This window comes from Apus apus, chromosome 1 (genome assembly GCF_020740795.1).
Source record: "Apus apus isolate bApuApu2 chromosome 1, bApuApu2.pri.cur, whole genome shotgun sequence".
NCBI classification, from domain to species: Eukaryota; Metazoa; Chordata; class Aves; order Apodiformes; family Apodidae; genus Apus; species Apus apus.
Genome location: NC_067282.1, coordinates 155531294 through 155555222, shown reverse-complemented (window position 1 = coordinate 155555222; position 23929 = coordinate 155531294). Strand labels below are relative to the sequence as shown.

Here is a 23929-nt window from a genome sequence, read left to right as displayed (position 1 = left end):
AAATTTAATGTCTTGTTAGAACCACTCATAAACTGGATTTTCTGCGCCATTAAAAATAATGTTCAGAAGAGTCTTTTTGAGGTCTAAATGGAAAGCAGAAACTGCTGCGGTAGTTGGGATGAGCACAATGGTTATTTCATAGTGTCAAATCTAATGTTACGCTAGTCAGAATGCTTTTGTAGTTCTTGTTTGGGGCAGCACGTTTTGCAAATTACAAAAACCAGAGCATGGTTAAAACTAAGGGAAACATGTTTTTTCCTTTTTATTTAAAACAGCTCTGTTTTCTTTCTGAGGAGCCAAAGTACTCCCTGGTGTGAGAGGAGTGCCAGTGTTCTTACTTTGTGCTTCTTTTTGTAGCAATTTAATAAAATCTGAATATTCACCTTCAGGTTTGATAGCTCGAAAGCAGTCCAAGATCATTGGTAGATAAATAAGCACACAGATCTTGGGTATGCTGACTGCTAAGAGCATTCTTAAAAAGCAGGAAGAGATTGCGCGTCTTCTGTGGGTCCTACTGTGGAGAGGCAGGGAGGAAGCCCATTAATGAGAATGTGTTAATTCTACAGGGCCCTTTAGTAGACATCCCCAAAAGTAAGAGGAAACGGCACCAGAGAGAAATAAAATGAGTGAGCGAATGTGTGGAGATGCAAATGCTCATTGCTCATGGAGCAAGGGAACTCTCCTGACCAGTCTTCTGTCCTGATGGATGCTTGAACAAAATTTCTTGTCCTTGACAAGGAGGACAGGGTTGGTCCCGCTATTAGCAAATGAAGATTAAAGCCCTCTGAGGCTCCTGGGTCTCTGAAAAACTGAGTGTTATTCCCAGCTATGTATCGGGTATTCAGAGTCAGTCCTGCTCCAATCTTAAGTAATGTGAAGGGCAATTTACTGCTAGAAGAGGTTGGGCAGAGTCATTCCTTTCAGAAGTAGTATGAGGTTTTAATAGATTAGTGGAGTCTAGTACCTCTCTCTGTTCTTCCCCACGTGGAAGAAGAAGGCAACAGCAGAGGGAATCTGTCTCGCCCCTTGATGAGATCAAAGATTCTCTGTCCCTCCTTTGCAATTCCAAGAATATCCCAGGAGAAAAGTAGAGCTTCCCTGTAAAAGCGTGCAGAGCCCCCTCGATAGGAGTAACTCCTAGACAGCTGGGCACCTCCCTTGATTTGGAATGACAAGCCATAGAAACACTTAACACTGGAATAGCAAAGGTCTCACCACACCCACATTCTCACTGGTGCCTCACCTGCAGCAGGTATGTGCATTCAGTTTCAACTAAAAATACCTCAAAAAGTTGGAGGGGCAGGAAATAGTTTCTTATTGTGACTGCCCCATGAGGGCTGGGTCAGAGGGTGTTTGTATAACTGAAGTGGAATAGGGAGTGTCCACAGTTGTATTTGGTCAAAACAGAATTTGCAGCCAGGCTAAAGCAAAGTTTGTAGCTGATCTAATGAAACGTAAGGGGGAAGAGAATGGAGTGAGACCTGTCTCTCTGCATAAAAGACAGTTCAGAAAAATATCAGCACTGGTATGTGTGTGGCTGTATACTTTTGTACAACAACTGATGCCAGTGTATTTGTTTAATCAGGAGGACTCTTGAGGGCAAGTTCTGAAGCATACTTCTCTGCACACCTCTCGAGTGTCTGCACAGCAGCGAACTGAAGTGGTGGATTAACTTTTAGCATGTGATTTAAGGCAGGATCAGGCTAACACAACCAGTCATTTTTTTGTGGTTGAAACTCAAGTTTCAAGGGCCTTAGTTTACAAAGCAGGACTGAAATTAGTAAACATTCCCAGTTTAGCCAAGCACTGAAGAAGGAAAATATCCAACATACTTAAAAACACGTGGAAGTACTTAAGAAGGAGTGGAATTGATTGCATGACCTGTGAAAGACACAGGCATATACCAAGCATTTTGATGTTTTATAAATGTGAAGTTGTGGGTTTGCCTGCACTGGCATGTGAGGAGCTTCTGTAAACATTCAGGTGAGCAATTGATTCCTGTAAAAGTTGCTGAGCAAATGCTGTAAAAATGCAGCTTTGGTGCCAGAGATATCCATGTCATTCTGAATTCTTACTGTTCTTGATTGCTTGATATCCATGTCATTCTGAATTCTTACTGTTCTTGCTTGCTTGATATCCATGTCATTCTGAATTCTTACTGTTCTTGCTTGCACACTTATCAGATTTTTTTTTTGGGGGGGGAAAACAAACCCAAAACCCAAACAAAAACCTATGGCTCTGTAAACATGGAGAATCAGCATTCAAGTTAACTATTCAGCTTGGGAAAAAAAAAAAAAGACACTTTCTTAGTCTTCAGGTAGTTTGTTTTTTTTCTTTTGTGTTCTGTGAAACTTAATTCAGACTATGAAAGCTCCTTCTGAATAACAGTATTTAAAAGGGAGAGCTAAGGATGTTTCATTTCTCTGACACCTTAGAAATGGAAATGGTTACTTGCTTTCTGGTCCAGGGATCAATACAGCCATGTATCCAGTGCTGTGTCTCTTCCTGAGGATCCTTCAAATAGGGAAACTATGATGATGACTATAGCACTTTCTCTCTGCTTCCAAAGCCCCACTGAGACAGGTACGTACCTTCCTGAACATGATAATCAAGTATAGTTCAAGTTTCATGGTAGGATGTGTGTTGGACTGTGCCAAGGTCATGCCTAGTTGAGCAATAACAGAAAGTGGCACTGTGCAGTCTTCAGCTTCTGACACTGTAGGTCCTCAGGGAGGGGTGGATGCCCTTGGAGCTTGTTCAGCACTTTTTCAAGGAAGCATCTAGAAGCCTGAAGCTGTGTTTAGCAGAGGTTTACACAGGGTATTTTTTTCATGCCCAAAAGGAATATTTTTCTCTTTGCCTCCTCTGCTAGAGGATTCTCATAATTGCAGAGATGTGCATGCTGCTCTCTTGCCTCTTAACGTAAAATGGAGGGATAGGGCTCTCAAAAATTTCTGCCTTGTGCTTGGTGCTTGCTAAAGGTTTCTGAGGAAAGGGAAATGCAGTGTGAGCTTTCTATGCAAAAAGGGGAAAATGTGTTGTCTTCCATTCAAATTATTGGAAAGACAGTAAAATTAACACTTTTGACAAGCCTCTCACAGAGGCTAGTTTTTCTGTCCATCACTTCCCCCTCCATATTTGATATGATCAAGTAAGTCAGGTTTGTTGGTTTTGTTTTTTCTTGCACGTGTTTCCCATTGGACTGACTTAAGTCCCCTTTAATCCTCCACAAGAGTTTCACCCACGAACGTATCTCTGTGTAAAGAAAGGCAAATAGCAAAACTTGCTCTGCAAGTCATCTGTGTGAGGTGGAGGGTGGACTTCATAAGAAGGTGGAATTACTTTGCTTATGCTGGCTTCCCAGAATAAAAATTATTCATTTGTGTGGTTTTTGTTGTACATCAGCTCCATCCCATGAACAGGGCTAAAACGTGAAATTCCTTGGCTTTGATGTAGGAAAAAATCTTTTACACAATGAGAGTTGGAGCCACAAAAGTACCTTATTTCCTGCAGTAGCAACTTAAGCAGGCACAGGATCTGTGGAGCAAGCCTGGGAGAGAATGTGTGAAGGCTCATTCAATTTTATTTAAAGCAATAGAAATTAAGGTACCCCAGTCAAGCATGTAATTGGATATGCTTGGTTTTCTACTGTCTTTATCATAGCTCAGCTGAAGGGAATTAAAACTAAAACTGGAGATACCCAGCCTCATCTGTCCTTGCCAGCTTCTGTGCTTGATGTATCATCAGCAGGGAAGTAGTACTTCTTCTCCCTCAATATGTATTCAGAGTGATAAATTTGCCATTAGCAAGTGATTTCCTATTACTGCTGCTCATGTGCATGCCTACAGGTGTGTTAAACCTTTATCTTGGTGCATGCCAGGTGCATGCCAACTCTTTGGTTGTTAAGCACTGGTCTTCTCCAAACACAATCAACAATATGAAGCAAACAGTCTAACAGGTTCCTTTGACAGAGTCTAAGAAGAACCAGCTTTCAATTCCTGCAGTTGCATGCTTTGAGAAGCCTCTTGGAGATCTTGCAGAGCTATGGACTATTTTCCTTTGGATACACTCAAGACATATGTGTATCTTGTTTAGGCTTTCTCCATCCATTGGTGAAAATTGCTTTAGTATTAACTAGGAATCTTGGAGTTGCCTTTCCAATTTTCAAGAAAAGTTTAGATAAAAACTGCAAACTTTAAAAACTACAAAGTATTGGCTATACTCTCCAAAACGGGTAGTGTAGTGAATGGTTATAAAACATCTATGGAAGAAATGTCAGAAATAGATTTGTGAGTCTGTTCTGTCTAATATCAAATTTAGGGGATAGTCTCCCTTCTGCCTGTGTTCAGCTGGCTGGCTGCAGTCAGGTTTGCTCATCTTAGATGAGTTCGTTGAAGAACCCTTCATTGCAAAGCATGCTAGTGTTTTGTGACCCACTTGTTCTTCCTAGGCTCCAGCTCTGATACGACTTCTTTACTCCAACTATACTGCCTCTATCTAGTTCAGAGGATGACTTTTTTACATATCCATCCTCTGAATGCCAGGCTGCCTCTTCTCTGAAAATGCCAGAGCTGCTTTCACAGGTCAGATGCTGCCACCTGGTCTGGCTGGTGAAAAGCTCTTTGTGATTAGTGAGATATCTCCTTCTCCATCAGGATTTTGTTAAGCTGATGGAAGGGGAACTGCTGAAATCACTGACACTGGAATTCTTGGTCTTATATTTGCATGGACTGTGAATATTTACCCTATTCCTTTGAAAATACTATAGCAGAGAGTTATGGCTATCTTTAATTCAGTAGAAGCAGCACATGTAGAAGACGACATGGCTAGTGCAGGGCCCTGTTGGCCTTCTGTTGTTGAAAAACCTGTTGTGCAATGGGAAGGCAGCTTGCTGGAGGGCATAGTATCAATGAAATCTTTGTTGAGTGTCTTTATCTCTATCTTATACACACAGCAAATAAGGCTTTCTTTTTTTTTTTTTTTTTTTTTTAATTAGCTTTTTGGAAAGAACGGCAGAGCCTGTGAACCAGCAGTGTTTGCTTGTCCTGTGCCACGAAGTACACACAGATAAAAATTTTGAGAACTCTCTTCCTTTGCCATGTTCTTTAGCCTTTCCTACTTGGGCCAGGGCAGGCTCCTGGTGCAAGCGTTCAGCTTTGTTAGCCATGTCAGCCCTTTGCTTCTCTGATCACCTGAGATCCACAGGACCATGTATTTACCAATTTACATGGATAGCACAGGACATGGACAGAGGAAGATGCTTTTCTGCTCCAAAGAACTTGTGGGTTAACATCCAAAAATATGCTGAAGTCTGTGGAAAGGACTGTGCAGTAGTTATTGACAATATGAAGAGGAGGAATGATGGAGGGGAAGTCGGGAAGTCCTTTTTTATAGCTGGATGGTGAGTTGCATGGAGCTGTTATCTTTCTTGGTGGGGAAAGACCTTTGTCAGGTACAGATCTGAAGCTAACCATGGCTGGGCGACCTTGCCTTGAAGTGGCTTCTGTGATCTGGACACTCATCTCCTTAGCTTTCACAGTGGCAGGACAAATAGGTAAATTTCTGTCTGCTTTGTTCAAGTAAGTTAACTCAGCACCAAAATCTGTGCAGAGCCTTAAAATTTATTGTTTGTAGAAGGAAATGGCTTATGAGCATGTGCACTGCCCCAGGTCCTTCTTCAGCTAGAAGGCTTTTCTTTTTTTTTTTCCTTTGTGACTGAAGTGGGCAGTGGGCTGAGCCCTGTGGCAGGAGCCAGGGCTGCCTGACAAGGCTGTACTGGCACAGCAGAGCAGGTTACCCTGCCTGCTCAGCAGGTCAGCAAAATCTCACTGCTCAGATAGGCAGAGTTTGCATCTTTCTGCTCTTCTGTATTGTCTGCAGGATTGCATCATTACCCGGTCCACTCCCATCATTTGATCAGATAAAGCTGACCAAGGGACTCCACTAACCTTTGGAAGCTGTCAGTGATGGAGATCTTGGGGCGGTGGCACTCACAGGGGCATGCAGCCAGGGACCCACCACTCCTGTGGCCGAGGGAGAATCTCCCTGCATGGCCTGGGATAGGGAGTCCCTCCACCCACAAGTGCCTGGGTGCAGCTTCCCTCCCTGCCTTCAGGCCTCTCCCCATGGACTGACCTAGTCCTTTGGAAGCATTGGCTAAGGCCTCACTTCACATAATTAACTGGCAACCCTGTGCTTTGCTCCTACAGCCAACTGCACTGCAGAGTTCTGCTGAGATCCTCCCCATGCAACATTTCCTTGTGCTCAGCCTGCCCCAGAATATGTTGCATTATTAAGCTTCCATTATTTGGTGATCGTTTTGGGTTTTTTTTTGGGGGGAGGACCTCCCATCTCATCCCATCACCTTTATCCATTCCTACATTTCTGCCTGCCTGCCTTCACCAAGAAGGTCTCATGCATGCATTCATCCCCCTTTCTAAGCACCTCCTGCAGTCTACCCTGCTCACTTCTTCACAGTCTTGCCTACCAAGCAGCCTGCAGCCTGGTCCCCCAACTCCCCCAGGACTGGTTCTTTACTTTGCTATTCATGCTGCACTGCAATATGGTCCTGCAGGCTCTCCTTCCATGCAGCTGATGGACAGGTGCCTGCCCAAGCCATTTACTTCCAGCTCTGCCTTCCTTGTGTTTTTCAGGGTGCAGGAGAGTTGTGGTTGTTCTGACAATGTGAGCCACCTCAGCAGTTCCTGCATAACTCTCCCCATCTTTATTGCAATTTAAGAGACACCTCTGTGCTTTGAACCCTCTTGCCAGAGGAAGCTACTGCACACCCTGTACAGGTGGAGGTCCCTCCATTGCACACCTGCAGGCACATCCCACCTCAGCCATTCAGGGGTTGACTGTCACCTGTGTTCACAGACGTTCTAGAAGTTACAAAGCAATGAGGTTAAAGAAAGCAATGGAGATCCTACTGGCCTCTCTGGGCAAGTCTCTTGATGCTTAATAATGTGGGACTGCTTGTTAGGATTATATGATTCATCTATATTCAACAACTTACTTCAATTCAACAACTTTATTAGCTTTAAATCCTTTTGATGAGTAAAGAGTAGGATGGTTAGATTTAGGGGAAATCTATCAAAATTTTCTGCTCTCCCAGAAGGTCAGGGAATGTTCTAACCAGTAACAGACTCAACAGGGTCATTTCCTTGCTTGATAATTATAAATGAGTAATTAGGAAAGACAGATTTAAATTGACAAGCAGAGGTTTTAGCCACGTATACATCTAGATTAATCACTCTGGAGATTGGGGTTTATCAACTGTTATGTAATAGCAGACATATTTTTGATTGAAAAAGGATGGCAACAGATGCTGTTTGCTAAAGAAACTGCACTGTCATGTAATAAATCCAGAATGTGTGTTTTGTTTGGCAGAATCACACACAGATTGTCACTTTCCTTTGCCTTTACCTCTAGTAAAACCACACTGCTGTGGTTTTATCATTATAGGTATCATTATAGGTTGGATTTAGTTCTTATTTGGGTTGTCAGGCAAGAGCTGAAGTTGGTTAAGTCAGTTTCTGTTCAAGACCACTTAAGATCTGCTGTGTGAGTTCAGTTCCAGCTGAGGAAAAGCTAACCTCGTGTAAAGTAAGAGCTCAAGGTAAATTCACCCCTATGTACATCAAGGCTCTGTCACTTGATGAAGACCATAGAGTCAGCAATAATATTAGCTCAAATCCATAGTATATATGGGATCCCTTCATTCACACACACCATAGGTTTTTGGTTTGTTTGTTTGTTTTTCAAGTGTACACCTTAGCTTATCTCTCACACACAACAGGATCTGTTGTGTGTCAAGCAGAAGGTCAGAGCCAAAATCTGTGGTGATTCCTTTTGCCTTTTAAGATGTAAGCACAAAGGCAATGACAAGTTTTGTGTGATTACAGGAACCTCCCTGCAAGTCCAGGTGATGAATTATTGCATGCTTGCTAAAACACATGCCTGGTGCCCAAAAGGTGCTGGGTGTCATCCTGGGGTGTGGTCCCCTGTGCAGGCCCCACTCAGGGGCCAGGTAAGTGGGAGGAGAGGAGCACAGTAGGGACAGAAAGGGGCTGCTTAACTTGAGGTTACTGGTCCGAGTTGAAGCATGTGCTCTCCTTGTCTCCAGTCACCATTCTGGTATATGTTTAAAAGTCATATAGATGTGGTGCCTGGGGATATGATTTAGGGGTGAACCTGGTAGAGTAGGGTTAAAGGTTGGACTTGATGATCTTAAAGGTCTTCCCCAACCTAAATGATTCTATGATACTGCAATCCAGAAACTTTGTAAACCTCCTTCCTTTCAGCCAAATCCTCTCCACTGGACTACTAATAAGGGCTACACACTGATGTTCTTCTCCCCAGCTCAGGAGAGCTCTTGGGTTGTCCAGAAGGTTGGAAGAAAAATAATCAAGGCCAGAGACTTTGTAATCGGCTGTATTTTCTGTCTAGTTCAGACCTCACCTCCTCCCAGCCCCAGGCACAGCATCTATGCTGGGAGTTCCTGGAGTGCAGAAGTTTCTACTTCACATTCAACAATGTAATGATCTTTTATAACCCAATGTTACTACTTGTTTAGATCCATGCAAATACAGCAAGTTTACAATATTTTGAGTGACCATCAAGTGAGATGGCAGATGTCCTGACAGGTTTATCTGAAATCAGGAGAAGAGTTAAATGAAGGTATGAGGTGGGACAGGGAAACTATACCAGCAGCACATCGAGAGACACTTGGTGTCTTACCAGCTGGTCTGTATCATCAGTGGAAATTTCTGTTTGAACTTTAGATGGAATTGTGGATTTTTGGTTAAAGGAATGAGGAAAAGTGTGTGTGTGTGCATTTGTCTGTGTATGTGCAGCTCTATGTTTAAGACTGTGTATTTGAAGTGTTATTTTTAATTTGCTTTCATCAGAAGACTTAAAACAGTAAGAGCAGGACTTTTATGCACAGACTGCATTTTTCCGTGAACTCTCCCTTTGAGGTTTCACACTCATTTTTGTGATAAATTTAAAGGCAGAATAATGAAATGGATTGTATTAAGGCCTCATCTTCAGTTCTGAAGTACTTAATCTCTCTGGCTAGGATTCAAATCTATGGCCTCAAGTGCTCCATCTTCACAAAGTGCAGCCACAGAAACAGAGAGCATTTAAAGAGTGCAGATCCTTCAGCTCGGGCTTCACAAAGCAAGCAGAGGGGTCCTATTGCAGTGCAGCATGTGCTAAACATCCTGCAGTGAATTTTCCATGGAAAGCCATTTTCAGTGGTGCTCCTGGCTTGTGATTGCCCTTTCTCTCTCAGCCTGCCTGGCTGTCACTTCCACTCCCAGCACCCTCACACCATGCAGGTCCTGCATTTTTGTCTAGTTTTGATAGATACCACAACAACAGAGGCAAAAGCACAGCAGGGTGTGGCCAAGCTGCTCAGCCTGTGTGTGTGCACAAGTATGCGTGTTAGTGAGAGGTTATGTGCACACTGAGAATAGGTAGAAACTGCAAAGAGAGGCATCAATTTGAAAAGCAACCAGCTGGAGCAGGAATGCCATCAGGCCTCTTAAACACACCCTTTTAAATTTCTGCCTTAGTTAAGCAGATAGCATAGAGCACAGTTTCCCTCAGGAACGACTACTTGAATCTGTATCATTGTGTCAGATTTTTATGCTGCTTAACTACCAGATACAGCAGGTGTGCACCAAGTGAACATTGCTGTATCCTTCAGGGAGCTTAAAGACACTGGTGATACTAGGAAGCTGGAGATCTCACAAAGCATCACTTGTGATTAACAGGTAGGACAGGAGGAAATGCAAAAGACCTTCAGGTTGGTGTAACAACTGATCACTTCTGGCAAATACTGGACTGAGAGAATAGTTCAAGAAAGGATTTTGGTGGGACGAGTGCAGAGCTGAACTGCAGTCTTGGGCCTCTAGGGATGCAGCACCTGGGGATACTTAGGTGCCTGTGTTGTCCTCAAAATTCCATGAGCAACCCACTGACCTGTATGTTCAACATGGTGGGAGGAGGCCTGTGTGCATCGTCTTGTGCCAGGGGAAAGGAAGGTGCTCAGCAATGTGCTGGCCTTTTAAATGAGGATATCAAGCTCTGTTGTCCAGCTAGGTCCATAACCTCCACTGAGCAGGAGGGTCCTAGGGTACCACAAGCACTTCCACTGCAGTGGTGGGACCCACTGCTACCTGTGCATGCCTGAGGAGTGCCAGACCACCAGGCTCCCAGGGCATGCCAGCTACCTGTGCCACAAACCAAGTGTTTCCTGGCTGCTGCTGTCTGCAGAGCAATTCCTGTGGCTCCCGAATTGCCAAAGGGAAGGAAGTCTTCAGGATTTGAGTGAAAAGGCATTTTGAGCATGCTGAAAGTGTGGCCCTAGCCCTGCCCTGATGAAAAACACATCCGGTTTTTCTCCTATCCCATCTCTCTGAGTGTTTGCAAGGCTGCGTTGGCACACATGGCACACGCACACTGAGCTGGGGAAGGACTGCAGCATGGGTTGAGCTAGGGCTCCCCTTATGGTTGTTGACATATGAGTATTTGAGCTGCCCTGAGAGGCATCTGAGGACTTTTATGGTCATATATAATCATGGCCAAGCAACAAACTTTACTTTGATTGAACTAGTAAACAGAACTGAGGCGTTGGCTTTATAAACCATTTATATATATAATGTGGCAACTATTACTCACTGGCATTTCTGCCAGATCAGCACTGGCATGGCAATTCCAGCAGTCTCCAGCTCAAGACCAGAGGAACACTGATCATCTCCCCTCACACACTGTAAAGCCCACAGCTGCTAGGAAAATGCTGTGTCTGTGGAGCAGAGCAGTGCTAGAAGCCCCCACCTCCATTTACCTGAGCTTTGAAGCCAAGTACCTGACACCCCAGAAGATGAAAGTGCACAGAAGAGAAGCTCCTTCTCCAAGGCCTGCACTAAGACATTCCTCACCATAAGGCATGAAAGCCTTATGTATTATCATCTTCCTTGGTTATGTTTCCCTGAAGCCTGACTGGAATTCCTAGGTCCTGTATGGCTCCTCAGCAGCTCTGCACCTCCAAGAGGTTACACTGGGATTTGTGGCACCCAGAAGTCAAGAACTGTCTGCCCTGAGTATCTGGTCTAAACTGTAATTACAATTACTCCTTACAATTACTCATTATATTTTTCTCCCCTGCTGCTCGTTTCCTTCAAGAAAAATCTCAGCATTGATTAATGATTAGCCTTGGTTCGATAACACACACTGACCAAAACTTCTGGCTGATCCCAGGCTGGGGTTCTGCAGTCAAAAGCAGATTTTTGCTCAGTCATATCGCTCAATAGGATGTATCTGATTAAGATTAAACATGTAAATACCACTGTATTTTTGATAGTCAGTAAAAACAATATTGAATTTATGCCAACTTTTATGCCTGCTGTGTGGGGACACAGTTCTGCATCTGCACGAAGCTTGTTGATAAAAAAATAAAACAAAATCTATCAACACTTTTTTTTTTTTTTTGTTCCTGATGACATCTAAAAGGGAGGAGTGATTGATGTTGGATCTCAGCTTTGCTTCATGTCATTGTGGTGCTGTTTGATCAAGGAGTAGTAAAGAAGAATTTTCTATATCACTGAGCAGAGAGTTTTTGTGTGCAACCTGATTCTCAGGAATGCTTCTTGCACAGAAGCAGACGTCTGCAGAGCCTCTTACCCAGGGTACTGCTGGCAGGGGAAACCAGCAGCAGACTCCAGGGCAGAATGGCTGTCTCAGAACATCTATTGCCAACAGACACCTGGGCCCAATCCTCTCTCAGCAAGAATATCAACTAGTCATCTTCACCCCACAGTGTGGAATGGAAAAGGAGGGAAAACTGCTCCAGGCACAGTGGGCAAGGAATACTAAAGGGAACACTGCTGGGCGCCAGGCAAAGGTACCTGGCACACAAGGAAAGCACTCCTCCTGGAGTGCTTTGCTGAGAGTCTCTCTGTCAGGATTCACCTCCTAAAGATGCAGCCAGGCATCTCCTCTCTCTTTAATCATTTCCCCAGCCTTGGGATCAGCCTTTCTGGGAGATAGAAAATGCAGGTTCTTCTGTATATCCCTTGGCATGTCTTCCTTTCTGGGAGTATCAGGCAACATCCCTACCAGTCAGTATGTTTTCAGATCCCTTGTGTCATGCGAGTTACACACTTCTCCCAAAATGTTTGCCTACATACAATGCCCACTCATCCATATCAGTGCAACTTGCTGCTTTGGGAATATATCATTACAAAAGCAGATGAGGTTCATGCCACAAAGAAGGACTGGAGCCTTCTTAGCTGCTCTGGTAAGTGGATGAGCACAGGATACCTCCAGGAAACTACATCTAGAGGAATGGCTCAGTTGTTGTGAGTGAAATGTTTATCAGCATCCTGTTGAAAGTCCTAAAGGAGGTGATAAATCTTTTTTTTAACTTGCTAAAAGCCTTCAAGAGCACCAGTTTTGTTGTATGAAAAGGCTCTTCCTAACCAAAATAATCACAGCCACAGGTGCTCTGCTTCTGCCTTCTTTCTGCCTGTTCTTGCTCCAGCTTTCACACTTGCAGAGTATGAAAGACTGTGACAACTGCCCCTGTGGGGAAGAAGCAAGTCTGAAGCATGAATTAATCAGTTTCAGCAGGTACTCCAGCAGCCACCCCTCTCCCCTGGGTTTCCAGGTACTAGGCTGGCTGCACCTGTGGTTGCATATAGAAATGATCCTGTTTGCAGCACATTTGCAGCAGAGCACTATGTTTCTAGTGGAGGAACAGGCAGTCATTTTCCATTATGTTTCCAGGGTCTTCTTCCAATTAGGGATGTTCTGGCAGATAATTCATAGGTTTGAAAGTTTCTGTTTATAGGACAGACTCAGTAGCACTGATTCCAGTATCTCAACAAGTCTCCTTGGCCTTTTCTTGCCCAAATATCTTCCTCTTCTGGTAAACTCATGTTCTGTACCAGGAATCTGGACATTGAGGAGCCAGGAAGAGAAAGGGTTCAGCCAAAACCTGCTAATTTAAGAAAGGCAGTTTCTTTGAGAGGAGGCAGCAATTAACACTCAAAGCAAAGTACACCACTGTGACATACTAGGAATGCTTATTTTGTTCTTGAGGCTGAAAATGGCAGGGAGCACAGTATACAGTCTGGAAGAGCTGATAGCTGCAGAGACAAGTAACAACTTTGAAGGACACCAGTATGAGTTTCTTTTGCCTTTTTTTTTTTTTTTAATTTTTAGATAACCTTTACTTTTTGGTGCCACACTTCTCATTTTCAAAGGAAAAAGATTTAACTCATAGACAGAGTTTTCAGTAATCCTTGGAGGCAGGCTTCCAGAGCCAGAGCACAAGCGATTCAGGGACAGGATGCCCCCAGGAGAAAACCCAAGTGTGATGTGGAGGTGCCATGTGTCCTTTTCCAGAAATGACACCCCTTGCCCTTGTCTTGGCTCCTGTCTAATGCAGAGGTGCCCCAAGCTGTCTTCCTGGACCAAAGAACTGTCACCTTTGTGGCAGGCTGTTTCCAAGGGTGTCATAAAGTTTATACCTGAACTGATTTGAAGATAAATGAAATGTACGGGGCAGGACAGGGTGGAGGCTGCTGTAATGTTAGCTCAGTATGACTGTGATAAGTGCTGGCAGGGGGGATTTTTTCAGGGAGCAAAGCTGTTCTGGTGTTGTCAATGTACTGCACAGGTAGCTAAGCATAAGGAATGACAGAAGCATATTCACAACGCAGCCAATATCAGTGACCAAAAATAAACACATTGTTTAGACACATTCCAGAGTGCCAAGCACCATTGGTTCCCAGGCATCTACTTGCTTTATTATTGGCTTAATAAAATATACTAAATCAGTTCCTGGACATCCTAGACTTTTTCTGTCCCCCAGACCTGGCTGAACTGAGAGGGGCTGCAGCACTCTGCCCTTTGATGGCAGCTCAGCCCTGTGACACTGAAGCTGGTGGAGTAGGGCTGGCCCAGGACAGCATGGGCAGCACTGGGCATTGGCACCCCATGGGAGGGAGCAAGGCCAGACAATGCCAGCAGCAAGAAGGTGAAAGGAGCAGAGCTGGCAAAGAGGGAGAACCCAGCCCTCCACCTCCATCGCATCCTGCTGCCCAAAGACTGGAAGTTGTGGGTGCTTGTTGCCCACAGAGGTCAGCTACAGAATTGTGTTGAAATTATTTCAGAGATTTGCTATGCGATTCAGCTGCCAAGTGTAAATACCTCTATCTGAATTCATTATCTTGTGTCCACCTCTGTTGGAGAGAAACAGATACTTTTCAGGTGTGATTTGGTTTGCCATGAAGCATGTCAACTGAAACTCCCCTAGAAATGCTTCTTTCTCTCCACTAACTGTAGTAGAAATCTGGATGACTGCCCCCAATGAAAAAGTCTGCTCTGTAGACACCTAAGGATTAAATTTAGTTGCCCACACACCGGTGCCTACGACCATTTGAGATCCACTGTGTTATTCAGTTGAGCTGATGCTCTGGAAGGGTAGTTTCCCACAGCTCTTGTATCCTATATGCAATCCCTGTGCTGGTGACTGAGTTACATGTGACTGAGCTACAGTACCTTCAATGAATTATTTGTCTATGCTGATGCACCAGAATGAAGTCCATATGGTGGACATACACATCTAGGTACCTACATACAAGCTGGGCATCTCATCTTTGAAATAGCCAATGGAGATTCACCACTCTGTCCGTTTGCTCTTACAAAGGTGATTTGAGATGCCTAAGGGTATCCAAAACATCTGCACAGGACTGCCAGATCTGATACAGAAGGTATGGGAAACACCTGTGCTTCTTGAGTGGTCCCTGGAAGCTGAGCAGGATACCTTATGGCCTCTCATATGACACTAGATGCCGATGTGCAAGCAACTAAGATAAGGCTCCAGGCAATCCAGCCAACAATATACCTGGGAGCATTTCAGTGTAAACAGAAATAGGCACCTGCATCCAATCAGCTGGGCCAGTCCTTCAGACCTTTTGGCTGTTTGGTAGCTGAGACACTCAGCTCACATTTAGGTAATCAGACCATCAGACATCTAAATTTAGGTGCCTCTATCTACAAGTTGCATCCCCTCCCTAAAGCAAGATGACTATCATCTCACCTTTCTGGAGTGATTGTTGTTCTGTTTAGACTCACATATGTAGACCAGTGATGCTTCTCCTCCCACCTTGGCAAAGCATGAGGGCCATGGGCACCATAACTCAGGCTACCTACCATGAGTCAGCAGCACTTGGACTCCTTAGTCACTTGAGATGTGTTTTTTTTAAACGTAGCTCTATTTATTAGCCTTTTGAAAGTACAGGGTGTGTTTGATGACTGACTCTCAAGGATTTCTCAGGCATTCTGGAAAATGTCAGTGTTACTCTTATATTTTCTTCACTTTTTTTCCCCCAGTATAGTTTGCCACGCTGCCTTCCATGGGGTTTTGCATGTCTGCGTAAATGTAGGGAAGTAGCTGGCAGTCCATAATGTGCTCTGAAAGGATGCAAATAGGCTGGTAGTGACCAGTGAGCTTTGAAGGCTTCTTGGGATGTCCTCCTAGACAGGTTGGGTCCCACTGAGCTGGTGCTAAACTCCTCTTCGTTACCCCGTTTCCCCTCTCATTTTTCACAACTGCCTTCTTGGCTGGTTCACTAAGCCTGGGACCTACTTTAAAGGTAAGATTAACTTCATGTAAAGAAACTTGGTATGTCCTTACTAAGAAGCCACAGGATTGTACCCTGAAATGAAAGTAGGAAGGACATGAGGGACTGTCCTAGGGCTCAGCACGGCCCACCTTGCAGTGACTGCACTGAGTATTGCCTTTCATTTGAGCCACTCATCCCTGCAGGGCCTTGTGTACTTGAAAGGGTGTGGAAGAAGACAGGACTCTTTTGCATGTGTTATGTGGCAATCTCCGCAATTCAAAAGGGATCAGAAATAAGTCAGGGGCCCTAAAACAAAGAAACAAAGAAACAAAGAAACAATATTAACATGCAGATGAGACAACCATGGCTGGTCACACCTCAGCACAGGCATGTACACAGGCTCCTCTGGTTTTGGGAAGAAATAGAACATCCATGAGGTGGGAGGGATTTCCAGGTTTAGGGCTGTGTATAAGGACTGAGTGCTTGGTGTGGATAGGCCCTGAAGTAAATTCCTTAATCAGAATAAGCAAATAATCCCAGTGAATAATATTCAAAGTCACAGATGAAGTCATGAACACATTGGAGATACCAGGGGCTTTGGATGGGATTGCGCCAATAGGTGTGTCAGGCCAGAGGCACAAAGTAGAGCAAGGGGGAATTTGTCATTGCCTCAATTCATTAACCATTTGGGCCAGCAATTTGGATAAAGTGATTCAGCACTTGCAAACAGAATGGTGCCTTTAGTGAGCAGAGCTGGGCTAAGCAGGGTACGAGGAAAGGCAGACTACCTTTTTCAGGAAAGGAGTCTGTGGCTCTCAATGGCACAGGTGGAAGGGATGAGCAGAGTCCCCTGTCACCATGCATAGAGGCATTGCCTAGCAAGAGCCCCGAGGAAACTGCCTCTGGAGCCTGGCTTGCAGCCACTCTCCTTCCAGGCGCTGTGGGCCTGTTTGCATCCCACAACCTCCTCATCTTCCACTTCGCAAGCAGTTTTCTGGCACGAAAGCATGCAAAGAGACAAAAGGCTGGGAGCAGGGAGGGGACACGCTGCTATTCATAGCCACGGTCCCCACCCATGGGGGTGCCAGGAGTCAGACAGGGGAGCACCTTATCAGGCGCCCGGCTGAGCACCATCCGAGCGCGCCCCAGGTCCCAGGGCTGGGACAGGCAGCGCCTCCGTCCCCACCCCGATCGTAGGGGTGAGTGCCCCACTGACGTCAGGAGGCCTTACTTCATTTCCTGGCACGGGCACCGTATTTTCATCGCTGTGACCTGTGGGAAAGGAGGGGAGAGGCGGTGGAACTGGAATAGGCGTGCTCAGCCACACCTCCCCGCCCTCCAGCTGTTAAAGCTCCCGCGGAGGGCGGGCGCGGGGCTGCTGCCCGGCCCGCGGTGCAGGAGCGGGGGTGACTGTGTTACTGGTGCACTGGGAACTTACCTCTTCCAGCCGGAGCGTCCCTCTTGCCTTCTCCGGGCAGGAGGCAGAAAGGTAATTCAAGGCAATGTCCTGCAAGATCCAAGGCGGACCTGGCTTTGCTGGGGAGGGATGGCACGCGGGACCGTGGCTCCCAGGGGTGGGAGAGCAGGGGCATGGGGTGCCATGGCAAAGAGAGGATGCTTCCCACCCTTGACTCTAATATGGGATTGCCAGCTGGAGCTGGGGGATTAATGGCAGACTTTTCTGGGAAGCGATGGGAAAGTTGTGGCTGGATGGGTGTCTGCTGTGCACAAGTATCCATGAGAGAGGAGGCTCTGGCTGGAGGAAGAAGACTCAGCACTAAAGCAAGAACCATGATTTGGAGTGAGCTGTGAAGTTACCACGGCACAGGCTCCCTTGCACAGACTCTAGAGCCCCTGGAAACCCCAGACACTTCTGTAGGTGCTGGATGAGCAGACTCAGCATCTGGGGCAACACTCACCCAGGAAACAGGGCAGAGACTCCTCATGCCTCATAGGATATCTACCCTGGAGAAAAAAAAAAAAAAAAGAGAGAAGGGAGTAAAAATCAGCACAAGAGGCCCAGTTCTCCAAGAGAGTGAGATTCTTTCCACCCTATTTGTTCCAAGGGCCATGGCAGCCAACTGTGGCAAGTACCACTTACAGTAAGCACCAGTCAGGCCCCAAAGCTATAGGTGTTCTCTCTGCTGCCCAGGGGTCTCACTCTGGCTCTCTGGCCTTTCCACCCAGCAGGCACTGATCTGTATCTGCTAGAACTGTGAATAGATAAGCTAATCTGATCAACAGTAAATGTCTGTGGATAAGTGATAGCATTTGCTCTCCAGCTTTTCGGAAAGGTTCATTATTTATTACCCATAAACGTCCAGATAACTCTCAGCTGTTTGTACAAGAGCTCGTAAATCCCTTAAATTTTTTGAACAATGATTTATGAAAACTTTTGCATGTGTTTTTCACCAATTCTATCCTCTCCATGGGAGCCCAGACTTCCTGCATAGTTGAATAATTTGCATTTTATTGTAGCCAGCTTTTTGAACAGCTGCAGATCTTCTTTTACACAGTGAGGTTAAAAGCTGGAGAAATATTCCATCATTTATCGGTAGGTCACACTGAGGCATAAGTGGGTCTGAGTGAGTCAGTAAAATTTTCTCCCTTCGTTCAGCCCTTGATTATATCAACTGCCATTTATTGAAGGCTCAACCTGCAGTCCTTAAAGTCTGTTGGAAAGGTTTTAGAACCAGCCTCATAACTTCAGTATGTTGTTCTGTACGGGAAAAATCAAGGCAAATTCCATGACGAGCACTAAAGACTCTAAAGGTTAACTTTTTTCTTTATATATCAGAAAAGAAAGCCCTTGGTTTTCATGTGTGGGTCACCATTAAGGCAAGATTTCCCCATGTTTCATCCAATATTGTATCTAAACTGTTTTGATAGGTTTTGAAAACACAAGCCTAATTGAGCGATTTGGTACCTAGAAAGCAGTACCTGGCCGCTGGGATCTAAACTCACTCAGTGCCTGCATAATGAAGCACAAAGTGTCCAATGTCCTTGTGCAGTGGTTTCTGCACATGCTTCAGGAAGTAGGCAACTTCATTCCCCTTGGCAATAGGCAGAACTCACCTAAACAACCTTCCTATCCCCTGTCGAGACGGGCTTAAACCAGGCTTACTCAGACAAGCTCTGATGAGACAGCAAGAATGCACTGAGTGTGTTAAAGACCTTGGCCATCCTTGACTCGTGGACTCAAGCAGTAACTTAGTGGTTACTTCTCATGCAATGAACAGCATTAGCTCTGACATGTAAACCCTCCAGCCCATGCAGAGCAATATCCTGGGGAGAAGACAGAGGTCTTTGAGAGAAAGGTCTTTGCTGTGCTGCTATGAAGAATGAGGAATGTGAATTTGGGGCTCATGGTTGGCAGCCTTTAGTTGCTACTTAATTTCAAGAGAGAAGAGCTATGCTGGGGGCATCCAGGGTAGTTACCTGCAGGGTAAAAGGCAGTTAAAGTTACCCTTCATTCATACCCATAAACCAAAGCCAAGAGTGTTTCAGAGAAAGTAAAAGAGAAAAAAGAAATAGAGTCATGAGTTTCTTGTTCTGCTTTGTTTATTTCTGAACCTCACTGGTACAAGGTACTGATATGGTTTGAACTTGTCAAAAAAGCATAAGCTGCATTATGACTAACAGCTGCTCTTGTACCACAAAAGTGACAAGGCAGCTCAGTCTGTGCTATAGGGCACCAAGCTAACACCTGCGAAATTGCCTCACCTTCTCTCTGCTCCCCACACTCCTACGACATTGCACAACCCTAGGCACAGTGCAGAGGACATGCAAGGTGAATTGCCTTTTGCTAAGGGGCTTGGTTTGCCCTTGATAGAGAGCTGATGCAAAACAAGAGGGTGGCTCTGCTCCCATAGCCCAGTGTCCTTAGCACTGTTGTCTCCTTGCCTAGTGAGGTGGGGATGGAGGTCTGTCCTGCCTTTCCTTCCCGACTGCTGGCACTGCCTGTGTGCTTGATATGACAGCCTGTGTCTTTTCTTTTACAGCTTTGGGGAAACATTTGACGGGGAGTTTGTTAAAAGAAGGTGAGAGGATGACAACGCCAGTCCCCCGAGGCTGCAGCAGCAGCATTGGTGCTGACTATTACCTGCTCTGTGACATGGAGAAGGCCTGGGGGATTGTCCTGGAGTCACTGGCTGCAGCTGGCATCCTCATCACCATTTTCCTCATCTGCTCGCTCTTCTTTCTCATCTGTAAAGTCCAAGACAACAGCAAGAGGCACATGATTTCCGTCTATTTCTTCTTTCTCTTAGGCACACTCGGCATTTTTGGTCTCACTTTTGCCTTCATCATTAAACTCAATGAAAGGACTCGCCCCACTCGCTTCTTCCTATTTGGAGTCCTCTTTGCTCTCTGCTTTTCATGCCTCCTCACCCAGGCCTGCAACCTCAACAAACTAGTGAGAGGAAGAAAGCCCTTCTCCTGGCTCATGTTGCTGCTCCTCATTGTTTCCTTTTTCCTAGTACAAGTTGTGATCAGCATCGAGTACTTAGTCACCATGCTAGTAAACCAGAAAGACACATTTCTGAATATGACTGCAGAGGAGACCAACAAAGACTTTGTCATGCTTTTGATCTACGTGCTCTTCTTGATGGCTCTGACCTTCTTGGTTTCCATGTTCACGTTCTGTGGGTCATACAAAAGCTGGAAGAGGCACGGGGCACACATCTTTGTCACTGCCCTGTTCTCCATTGCCATTTGGGTAGTGTGGATCACTATGCTCTTAAAAGGCAACACGGTTTTAAACAGACCTACTTGGGATGATCCTGTTGTGGCTATTGCTCTGGTGTCCAATGGATGGGTCTTCCTGATAATGTATATTGTTCCTGAAATTTGTTTCCTCACTGCTCCTGTGAAGCTGGAGGACTACCCTCCAGAAAATGACTTCTGCCAACCCAAGTTCATAAAGCAGACAACTGGAGTGGACAACCGTGCCTACACCCAAGATGAAATTGTGCAAGGTATGATGAAGTGAATGACTCCACTGTCCCTCAGCCCTAAGCACACACACACCAACCATGAGCTAAAAGGGGGGGCTGGAAGAAAAGATGGGTAATTTAAAGGTACAAAAAAGTTTCAGACTGATGAAACTTCAGAAATGCAAGTGAAAATGAATCTCCAGACAAGAGGAAAAAGAGTAAGGACCAATGCAAAAGGCAAAGATGTGTAGGAGGAGTGACTGAATTGGAGACTTTCTGGGTGTCAGAGCTGAGACATTAACTCCTTAGGATGCTGTTATGTTTGGAAAGCCTGTGTAAAAATTCAGGGTTTTTTTGTTTGCCTCTTACCAATGCTCCAGCTCTTCAGACCTCTCTAGGTTAGACCTTAGAGATTCTTTATTCCAATTTTGATATGATTCCCATTATCTAGTTAAAATAAACCCCTCATCCGAAAAGAAGGCAAGGAGTTCTTACTTTTCTCCATGAGTCTCATGCCTACTTGGTCAAAGCAAAAAATTTTATCAGTTAAGGCTTCCCAAATCTATGGTTAGGAGATGTGACTGCACCTCCTGCTACTGAGATCACATCTCTCCCTAGGAGTCAGGTCTCAAGGTTTCTAAAATAATAGCTGAGGAAGACTGTGCTTTCCCAGGGAATACCGCAGGGGGGGTCTTGTGCCTGCAAGTGGGAGGGATTTGGCCAGTATAATGACAGTCACTGTGAGGCAACAGGAGGTGTCTAAACTCCAAGGCCGCCTATGTCCTGTTATTTACAATACCATTCATTCCTGCTTTCAGAAGGAAATATTTAATAAGTCATCCACCTATGGATTTTAACCCATTGCTGGCTGCATATTGCATTGTTTGATAGGTCTACAAGCAGCTGTTAAATTAGCCACAGGCCCTTTGATTCTCCCTTGATGCGGTATTTCTAAGCTACGATATAACGCTAACTCACTAACTTTCCCCTCCTTTTGTATTGACTCAGGAGACACAGAAGTCCTCAGGTACTCCCCATACTCTTCTCACCTTCAGATGAAGGTAAGTTCAAGCCCTCCTTTCACCCGTTTCACCACATGTGAGGTATTGCTTAGGAGCTGAAGGGAAGAAGGGGCAAAGACAGATGGACCTAGAGCAGGGTCTGTAGAGGCAGGGAGGTGCTCCTCATGGAGCCAGGTAGGACACCATGATAGGTGTCCATGGAGGTGCCTGTGGCTGGAGGAAGAAATCTGTGACATGTCCAGGCCCAATGCAAAGTCTGAGGTGGTGGTTTCTCAGTACTTCTGGATTTGATGTCACGTAAGAAGACCTATCTTAGAACACAGTTCCTGCAGTAGACTGTGCCCTTTCCTCAGGAGAATGTGCTCCTTTCCCCAGCCTGTGCTCTGAATGTATTCCCACCAGCTGTCACTGGAAGCTGCAGTGCAGATCCTGAGTGGGCAGTCTGCATGTCCCCATGTCCATTCACCAGTCCTCCTTCAGACCACATCTTAGTTAGGTCTAGTAGCTCATATCATGTCCCCACATGTCCTCTGGTGACATGTCTCTATTACTGGTTTGTTTTGCCAGGATCCTCTTCCAAAACCCCACTGATCACACTCTCAGGAAACCTGTTTCTCCCTCTCCTGTTTTGTTTTGTTTTGAAGCCCTGTTCTATTACTTCTCTCAAGTTTTGAAAGGCAGAGGTTTTCTTGCTTCCTTTTCAGACCATTGAACTGCAAAATGATTTCTCCATCCCTCGGCCCAAGGCCCGGACAAGCCCATACCATGACTACACTGGTGGGAAAGGCGCCATGTAGCAGCTCTGCAGGGAGGCAAGAGACTAAGCATGAGGAATGGGCCACGTGGTAACAAGTGAGTCGATCTCTGCAGAAGAGACAGAGTCAACTGACACTGACAAAAAGAGGAGAGGGGTCCTCATTTCCTGCACAGGCACCCTTGTAGCCCCCTCTCTTTCCTCAAACACAGCTTTCAAACACTGTTCTGTCCATCTTGTCCTCACTCCATTGGTTTCTCCATGGGAGGAAGCTCATCTCTTTGACAGAGGAACGTGCTGGGAAGAGGCTGTCCTGGCCTATTTTCAGCAGGAATGCTGCAGGGCTAGAGCAGCAGGAAGATCATCATCTGGGTCTGCAACTGGCTCTGCCCCAGCCAAGACTTGCTTTGATCAGCTTGCAGGGATGGCTGTTCCCCATGTCTGGTGGGAGAAGAGACAGGAACAGGCGCATCAGACCTACATATCCCCACACCTGCCCATCTGCAAACACATCTTGGGTACTACCAAGGCCCTCTTATCTATCCACCATTACTTTTGTGCCCACTCCCAGCCCTGCCTGAGTCTCCTTCAAAGATCACTGGAGAAGACAGAGAGAGAAAGAATATTCCTTTTTTTCTTCTTCATGTTCACTTCCAACTCCCTCCTCATCACCTAGAGGGGAAATGGGAGAGGGGGAAGAAAATTTAAAGACATAAAAACATTACACCTATTTACCCTGACAAATTTCCTGATTTGTGCTATAGCATCAGCCTTCCTCTTAGCTCTGACCACACACCCCAGCTGAGCTGCCCAGGGTGCCTGCCCAACCTCACCAATCCTCCCTCCTGACCCCTGCCCTCCAGGCTGTGGATCCCTGCAGACAAAACCTTTTCCATGCAGCTGCCTTCAGTACTCTTGTGGGATCTAATCCCGTGCACCTCGGAGCTCTGCCTCCTGAGTGTGTCTGTGGCATTAACACAAGCATTTCCCAAGCGAGCAGGTTATGGAGGGTGAACACCCTTCTTCCCAGGAGCTTGTGCATGTGTGTGTGTGTGTGTGTGTGTGCTGTGTGGACTGCACCCTGGCAATAGCAAGGAGGCTGCAGTCTTGAATCATTCTGTAGCCTGCTTCACATTTGGTAAATAGCTTTCCATGGTATTTCATATATAAATGCATGGAGCTCCCCAAGTGGGTCTGTATGGTACACTGGTGTCTGACACAACTATGTATTTATTTAGTACTTTGTACGTGGAATATTTAATTAATAAAAACCCAAACAGCCTGACAATGAGAAACTGGTGTTCTTCCTGAAGAGTACGATTCCTCTAATGGCTGATGAGGTGACAGCAACAGCTCATAGGTTGGAGTGGGCCAACTGGGAGATTGTAGTTGGGGAAAATATGGCAAAGAGATTGCAGCTTCTTTGAAGCTGTCACTGTGGATCAGATGCCTGAGGGTGCAGGAGAGAGTTAGTAGCTTCTCCGTTCTATTTTTCTTGAATAAAGAAAGCTGATTCAATGTTAGAAGTGCTTAAGAAATGAAGAAATATAAACCCAAGCCACAGAAAGCAAATGCAGAATA

At 45.5% G+C, this 23929-nt stretch overlaps 1 protein-coding gene across 1 annotated transcript; it reads left to right on the top strand.

Moving 5' to 3' along the window:
* Positions 1–17024: 17024 nt before the first annotated feature.
* LOC127379959 (retinoic acid-induced protein 3-like) lies at positions 17025–23643 on the top strand. Its single transcript, XM_051608284.1, has 4 exons — positions 17025–17127; positions 19640–20614; positions 21581–21633; positions 22299–23643. Exons 2-4 carry the CDS (start codon positions 19687–19689, stop codon positions 22389–22391), a joined length of 1074 nt encoding a protein of 357 aa, XP_051464244.1. The 5' UTR covers positions 17025–17127; positions 19640–19686; the 3' UTR covers positions 22392–23643.
* The last annotated feature ends 286 nt before the right edge of the window (positions 23644–23929 follow it).

Coding starts and splice junctions, on each gene's coding strand:
- LOC127379959 (XM_051608284.1), top strand. CDS start 19,687: ATGACAACGCCAGTCCCCCGAGGCTGCAGCAGCAGCATTGGTGCTGAC. Junction 20,615..21,580: donor CCAAGATGAAATTGTGCAAG/GTATGATGAAGT, acceptor GTATTGACTCAG/GAGACACAGAAGTCCTCAGG. Junction 21,634..22,298: donor CTTCTCACCTTCAGATGAAG/GTAAGTTCAAGC, acceptor CTTCCTTTTCAG/ACCATTGAACTGCAAAATGA.